This window comes from Olea europaea, chromosome 10 (assembly GCF_002742605.1).
Source record: "Olea europaea var. sylvestris chromosome 10, O_europaea_v1, whole genome shotgun sequence".
NCBI lineage: Eukaryota > Viridiplantae > Streptophyta > Magnoliopsida > Lamiales > Oleaceae > Olea > Olea europaea.
The window spans coordinates 12,878,503-12,886,741 of NC_036246.1; the positions used below are offsets into that span (position 1 = coordinate 12,878,503).

General features: G+C 33.3%; 1 protein-coding gene across 1 annotated transcript; it reads left to right on the plus strand.

Annotated features, from left to right (window-relative positions):
* Nucleotides 1–1,733: 1,733 nt before the first annotated feature.
* Nucleotides 1,734–6,092, plus strand: LOC111401282 (flavanone 3-dioxygenase-like). The gene is made up of 3 exons (XM_023028959.1): nt 1,734–2,223; nt 3,307–3,735; nt 5,550–6,092. The coding sequence occupies exons 1-3, from the start codon at nt 1,864–1,866 to the stop codon at nt 5,868–5,870; spliced, it is 1,110 nt and encodes a 369-aa protein (XP_022884727.1). The 5' UTR covers nt 1,734–1,863; the 3' UTR covers nt 5,871–6,092.
* Nucleotides 6,093–8,239: the final 2,147 nt, after the last annotated feature.

Sequence of the window (8,239 nt, forward strand, 5' to 3'; positions counted from 1 at the left end):
TTAGTATTTTGTAGTAAAAATGTATGGTTAGAAGTTACGAAATAATTTTAAACTTTTGTGTAAAATTATCGCTACAAAAAAATAACTTCGGGCACGAATTTTTCATTTCAAAAGATGTAATATCCATTGTTTTAAATCTTCACCAATGAAAATAATCGATCGCAAATCCATTGCTATTTGAGGGTCAGTGATAGTTATCAAGTGTTCGATCGTAGGTAAAATGTAAAATTTTTATAAATAAAATTTTCATAGGTAAAAGGTAAACTTTTACAATCGAAATTTCCATTGGTAGCAATCTACTTCTACCAATGAAATCTTTGTTGATAAGAACCTTATCATTATCTTCGGAATTTCCGTTAGTAAAAATTCGTTGATTAATATTAGCTACGAATTTTTCGTAGGTAATATGAATTAATCTTTACTATAGAATATTTACCTAAATAATTGTTGGTAAAAATGTTGAATTTTTTTTTTAAAAAGTAATTATTAACATTCAACTACGAATTTTCAGTAGATGGTTTTTTCTTTTTTTTTTAAAAAAGATTGTTATTAAAGTTGATTAATATTAGCAATGAAATTTTCATAAGTAATATGAATTACTCTTTACCTAAGAAATACCTGTTGGTAAAGAGGTTGAAATATTTTTTGTAAAAATTGATTACCCTTCAACTACGAATTTTCGGTGGGTGAAAACAAAAAAAAATTATTAAAGTATTAATATCATCAACAAATTTTTCCGTAGGTACTATAAATTACTTTTCACCTACAGAATATCCATGGGTGAAGATGTTGCAACATTTTTTGAAAAAATTGATTAACCTTCAACTGTGAATGGTTGTAATTTTTAATTATTAAAATTAATTAATATCATCATCGAATTTTTCATAGGTAATATGAATTACTCTATACCTACGGAATATCCGTTTGTGAAAATGTAGAAAATTTTGTTTGAAAAAAATTGGTTCCATTCAACTACGAATTTTCGATAGGTGAATTGTTGATTTTTTTTTAATTATTAAACTTAATTAATATTAGAAAACGAATTTTCCGTAGGTAATATGAATTTTTCGCAGGTGAAAGTTTGAAATGTATTTTTTCAAAAAATTGATTTATATTTCCTATGGACAAAGAGACAAACGTTAAATGACTATATTAGGTAGGAAATAATCTTTAGTTAAGAGTTATCACTTCTATCAAAGAATATTTCGTTTCTGATTATCATAGTTGAAAGTCGATTACTTTTATCCTGAAATATTCAGTTTTTAATTATCAATAGATATAGTAAGTTGGGAATTATCCGTCAGTGAGAAGATGCATTTTAGTTGCGTAATTTATTAAGAGAATGCGTGATTGAAAATGAGTTGAAAGGAAAAAAAAAATTTGAAAGGGGACGGGAGCTAAATTTAGTTGTGCATGTTGAAAATAGGATGCAAGTGTGATCTATCAATAACTACAAAGTTTTTAACTGAAGTAGTTAAAATTTAGAAAACTTTAAAGTGCATAATGACGAATAATTTTCTAGAAAATAATTGTACACTTTTAACTTTGACTGTTAAATGCAAAGAGAGTTAGGTGGCATGGTTGCCGAATGACTAATGACTATATACCTACCCTACATTGTCGCGTGATCCTATAAACCAGCTTTCATTCCTCTCGTACACGCGAAAACGTGGCCCGATCAACAACGGCAAAATTTTTAGTTGAAATAGTGAAAACGAAAGTAATTGTACACTCCCAAGTTGACTGTTAAGCGCAAAGAGAGTTAGGTGCCAAGGTTGTCGAATGATCTTATAACCAACCACTATTATCGCACGATTTATAAATCAGCTTTCATTCTTCTCAATTTCACATGCAAACAAAACAATGGCCCCGGCAACATTGACCTCACTCGCACAAGAGAAAACCCTACAATCACAATTCATACGAGATGAAGATGAACGCCCAAAGGTGGCATATAATCAGTTCAGCAATGAAATTCCGGTGATATCGCTCGCCGGAATTGATGATGAAGGCGGCAAGAGATCGGAGATATGCAAAAAAATTGTTGAAGCATGTGAGGATTGGGGTATTTTCCAGGTGGTTGATCATGGTGTTGATACTAATCTTATTTCTGATATGACTTGTTTGGCTCGCGAGTTTTTTGATTTGCCGGAGAAAGAGAAGCTCCGGTTCGACATGTCCGGTGGGAAGAAAGGCGGTTTCATTGTCTCTAGTCACCTTCAGGTACGCCTCGGACTCTGTAATTAGAGTCTCCCGGTGAAATTCTTGCATGTAAACATTGAATATTGCTATCCATCGAGACCAGCAATTATCAGCTATTTTGGTGTCAATAAAAGTTGACACGTCAATTCATTTCACTTATTCCTAGAATTCAAAATAGCGTAAAGTATGATTAGACTGAATGCCAAATTTCAAACTTTACAAGCCCTACTTATTATTATTATTATTATTATTATTATTATTATTATTATTATTATTATTTTAAATATTTAATCATTCTAAAAATTGTTAAATAACTAAAATAGTACCTATCAAACATATAAATTATAAAATATTATATTTACTTAATAATTCCTACAATTAGCTAGTTATACAATTTTCAAGTTTTTAAAATACAAAAATTAGACTATTTTCATAATTTCAACTGTCAACTAAATAGGTCATAATAAATTAATATATATGAACTTCATACGTATTTTCGAAGATTTCAACAAAACGTTAAGTTTTAAAATCATAATTACATAATATCATAGACAATCCAGCTTAAATCTTATCTAAACATTTATCGAACAAAGTCATTTATCATTTTTATATAGATAAATTCATTTAAAATTTTGGAATTAAAGTCAAATAAAAGCCTTTAAAAAAAATAAAACATAGTAATAAACTAAAGTCAAATAAAAGATTTTTGAAAAAGGAGGAATAATAATAATAATAATAATAATAATAAAGTGCTTCTAGAAGTAGATTAAGTAGTCTAACCGCTTAATTTGCACTTACTTCCAAGGTAAAGCGATTTGCCAACGCTTGAACTAGACACGCTATTTAGAATACTGTCAAATCTACTGTAGTCCAGACGCTCTAGATAGAAAACATTACTAGTACACAAAAAGTTTGTTCCGATACCAACGAATTTCATGTTGCTATCATATATGTGCAAGTTTGGTTAACCTTGGAAAAAATTGAATTTTCAAACGTACAAGTTAGTATTAATAGTTTACTTAAAAGTTACTCCTTTTAAATCATCAAGTCACTTTTCACATGAATTATCAATGAATCCAGAGTTTGTCAATTGTTTTCTTGTAGGGAGAAGCAATCAAGGACTGGAGGGAAATTGTAACATATTTTTCATACCCGACCAGGGCCCGAGACTATTCAAGGTGGCCTGATAAACCCGAAAAATGGAGGCCTGTGACGGCGGAGTATAGCGACAAGTTGATGAATTTAGGGTGCAAACTGCTTGAAGTTTTGTCTGAGGCAATGGGGCTGGAAAAGGATGCTCTCACCAAAGCTTGTGTTGACATGGACCAGAAAGTGGTTGTGAATTTCTATCCAAAATGCCCACAGCCCGACATCACACTTGGGTTAAAGCGGCACACAGATCCCGGGACTATTACTCTATTGCTACAGGACCAGGTTGGTGGGCTGCAGGCCACCAAGGATGGTGGCAAGACATGGATCACCGTTCAGCCCGTGGAGGGAGCCTTTGTGGTCAATCTTGGGGACCATGGTCATGTAAGTATTGAGCTTCTAAAACTATATCAAGCTCCTGATTGACAACCACTTTTTAGTGAAAACAAAATTTTGAGTAATATTTTTCAGGGGAATGTGTGGTTAAAAAATATGGAAAATATTTTGGATTTACGTACAAAATATTTGATTGTGGAGTGATGTATTGGTGTTTAATAAGCGGTCTAGGTGGCATCGCTAGTGTCATTAAATTATGCCCCTGTTTGGGCCCTATTAATTTCTATTACATTACATTACATTTTTCTCTCTTATTTTTAATCACATAATCTTCCATAAAATAATATTATATGTAAATCGAAAATTTTTCCTTCTTTTTCAATCACTTATTTTTCAAAAAAATATTATTCCACCAATTTTCAATTCTACAAAATAGGGGCCAAATGGGGGCTATATGTTCAATTATCTGGATCTATCACATTTTAACACTTACATTGGTGCTCTAGCATCAGTGTGCTATATATCATTATTCAAAAAAAAAAATGTTGAACCCCAACCTTAAGGGCCCCCACGGACTCTTCCCTGGGCCATCGTGGAGGAGGTAAATCGCAGGATGTGCCTCCCAGAAGCCAGGATGGAGAGCACATGGATAGGCCAAGGCTATATGGTAACTCCCGCTTGCAATAAAATCAATTCCACCTTGCGGGGAATCGAACTCTGCACACTGCCGCGCTGAGCCCTATCCGCCCTCCCCTTTGCCACTGGGAGATATGTCCTGGGCACTGGCGGATCCAGCACCTGGCGAGCACCCGCGGCCGCGCGTGCTGGATCCGCCGGCAGTCATTTTTTTTGGTTGAGAATAGATAATTTTTTAGTTTATATTTCTGATAATCATTTCCCGTTCAATTAATCCTTCTGGCCAAGGTGGTCAGTTCCGGTTTTTACATCTTCCAGGTCACAGGTTCGATCCTTCATCAATCAATTTTTGTTGTTCAATTTTTTTAGTTTTACAATTTTTACCAAAACTTAATGGAATGAGGAGGAGGGGATTCAAACTTGGAGCTATTGCTAAAATTGTTAATGGTCTGACCATTATGCCAGCTCTTGATATGTGATAATGGGTTTAACAAATTTATATATATTAGATCTTACCTTGGTTTAATGCAAAAATACAAATTTGAACCCGTGCTCTTCTTTTGAATTATATAAAACTTGGCAACAATGTCATTTGATGAATATAGTTTATTATTTTAACAAAATTATATATGTTGAATTTTAACAAAATAATTGTTATGTTTAAATTTTAGGCCTTGTATGATTCTCATTTATTTCAGAATATATTTTTCTCTCTTTTATTTTCAACCATATATTTTTTAATAAAATAATATTATACGAAATTTAAAACTTTTCCTTATTTTTAACCACATATTTTCCATCAAATCACTGTTTTCCAAAATGCATTTTTTGCCAAAAAAGAAATACATCAAACGAGCTTGTAATATTTTATTGGGCTGACGGTCGGCGGTCAACGGTCGCTCGTGCTGACACAAAATCCTGGATCCGTCACTGGTCCTGGGGGCATATATCATTATTCATTATTATGTAAATGTGTAGTTGAAAATAAGTATGTAAAAAAATGAAATAAAATAATAATAATAATTCAAATAATGGTTGTCAATCAGGGGCTAAATATGCATTTTCCCTAATCTCATCATTCAAAAAATTGGAAACACGGAGTTGGTAAGTGTAACATTGATATTGTAGCATAGAAGAAGGCTTTTTAACAAAAAAAAAAATTGTTGGCTTCATCTTGTCCATTCCTATTGTGATTTACATGATTAAATTCCTTGCTCATATGACAGTATCTAAGCAATGGGAGGTTCAAGAATGCTGATCATCAAGCAGTAGTGAACTCAAACTGCAGCAGATTATCAATAGCAACTTTCCAGAATCCAGCTCCACCGGCTATAGTGTACCCACTGAAGATCAGGGAGGGCGAAAAATCTGTGATGGAAGAGCCCATCACGTTCGCAGAAATGTATAAGAGGAAAATGAGTAAAGATCTTGAGCTTGCAAGGCTGAAAAAATTGGCTAAGGACAAACAAATTCAAGAACAGGAACTGGAGAAAAGTAACAAGCAGCTGGGAACTGAACCAAAGGATCTTGAGGATATTCTTGCTTGATCAAAGATTTTCTTTTAAATTCAAAATATTGGTTGCAGAAATAATAGTATGGAATTAGATGTGAAGTCATGAGTTTGTGTGATTTATTTTACAGAGATTATGTCTATTTGTCTATTAAAGATCATGATTATATTTGTCGAATAAGTGTATCAAATATATGAGAGGGGGGAACGGTTCCCTTTCCTTGATTGTTATTTATAAATAGATAGTTGGTCGAATAAATACTTTTCGTCAATCCACTAAAACATTTTCTTTTAGAAACAAAAACAAAGAAATAGTACCCTAATTATTTTGTACCCTAATTATTAAACACAACTTGTCAACAAAAATAAGATTTCAAAAAAAGAAGTTACCCTTCTACCAAGAATTGTGGAGAGCCTAATAAACTTGCAAATTTGAATGAAATTAAATTGCTCGAGATGAGATTATATGATTTTCTTATGAGTTGGAAGCATATAGTTATATTTAGTGTTAATGGCTTCTCTACTTTATCTTCTTCATTTTTCCCAAAATCGTTATATAGATAGATAGGAACGAGGCTCATAAATGGCACTAACTTCACGCTTGGCTAAGCTTAAAGTAATTACTTACCATAAATAATGTTTTATCCATAGAAGCTAAAAATAAATTACTAGTGACAATGACAACACAGGTGCATCATGCTTGTTGGCATGTCATTTAGCCCTCGTTTCAATCCCATTATCTTAATATTTATTTTTTTCCAAATTCATTTTGAATCACACGTTCTTTCAATAAAATATTTTGTACGAATATTTAAAACTTTTCTTTACTTTTTAACAACACATTTTCTAAAAATTCACTATTATAAAATTCATTTTCTACGTAAAATGGGATTCGAACATAAGCATAGCTCATCAGCTCAATTAAGTTGGAAGGACTCTCTTAATTGCATATGTTTGGTAACACAAATGAGAACATCTCATGTCACGCGCCGACCAAAGTAATGCAACTCACATATGAAAGTTTTGACCATCTTGGTAAGGTGCATGGGGGCATGAAGGGAAAAAGTTTTGGTTGGAGTGACTGGGTGACCTGGTGGTTACTTTATGGTCTCGATCATGAAAGCTCTCTTGGTGGAAACGTACAATATGGGATAGATGTCTTAGTCGAACTTTTTAGATGGAAATTGCTACTAATAATTTTTATCGTGAGGGAAACTGTATTGCAGATCACATCAAAACCTTATAGCATTGCTTCTTGTGGACAATTTCAGATTTTATTTCTACTATTTTTATAACATGCGAATATATAGGTTCTATTGATTAATCTACTTTGCTTTCATTTTGATGTATTCATTCGTTTTATATATCAGTATTAAGATAATGTGCCCCCAGAGCATATCTCCCAGTGGCAAAGGGGAGGGCGGATAGGGCTCAGCGCAGCAGTGTGCAGAGTTCGATTCCCCGCAAGGTGGAATTGACTTTGTTGCAAGCGGGAGTTACCATATGGGTTAACAGCTTTGGCCTATTCATGTGCTCTCCACCCTAGCTCCTAGGAGGCACATCCTGCAATTTACTTCCTCCACAATGACCCAGGGCAGGGTCGGTAGGAGCCCTTAAAGTTGGGGTTCAACCTTTTTTGTATTAAGATAATGTTAGAATCTATAGATGATAAGGATACTAAAAAAGTTCCAAGCTAGTGGGGTGGGGTGGGTGGGGGGCACCTATCAATTCATCTCTTATGTCTTTCGGGAAAAAAGAAAATATATTCATATATCGAGGGTTAGTTGGATAGGTAAATTTTTCATGAATTATTTTTCAAAGAGTTTCATGCAGTAGTATTATTTTTTCACCTTTCCAATCCATTATTATGCCTCTGTTTGGGCCTTATTTTCTAAACTAATTTTTCTTCGAAATCATTAAATCAAATATTCTTTTAATAAAATAATTTTGATCTATAATTTTTCACTATTTTTAAGTCACAGATTTTTCAAATAATTACTTTTTAAAAAATTCTGCCAGCTAAATATATTTAGTTTCCCAAAGAAAAAGTTACAAAAGCTACCCGCTCCCTACGTAAGAAACAGAAAAAGTACATACAAAAACCAAAAGTAAGCAGACGCCATAAATTTCCTACTTTTTTCAGTTAGTCCTTGAAGCATGCCAGCTACCAGTAATCGAATGTCTCCTCTAAACTGGTAGTCTCTACTTTGCGTTCAATAATGCACCCTTTCCTTCCCCTCCGCCAACCTACTCATTTATTTAAAAATCAAACATGTATAGGTGGTCTTCGAAGGATAATCAAAATTTTTTACAATAAATTTGGTAGATGTGGCAATCGAACCGAGCGGCTCATCGAGTTGATTGCTCGACTCGTAAAAAGACGGCTTGTGGATAGGATGAGCCCGA

Excerpts from the sequence above, each read along its gene's own strand:
- LOC111401282 (XM_023028959.1), top strand. The coding sequence starts at position 1,864 with ATGGCCCCGGCAACATTGACCTCACTCGCACAAGAGAAAACCCTACAA. Across the intron at positions 2,224-3,306 it reads TTGTCTCTAGTCACCTTCAG|GGAGAAGCAATCAAGGACTG; the intron begins GTACGCCTCGGA and ends GTTTTCTTGTAG. Across the intron at positions 3,736-5,549 it reads ATCTTGGGGACCATGGTCAT|TATCTAAGCAATGGGAGGTT; the intron begins GTAAGTATTGAG and ends CTCATATGACAG.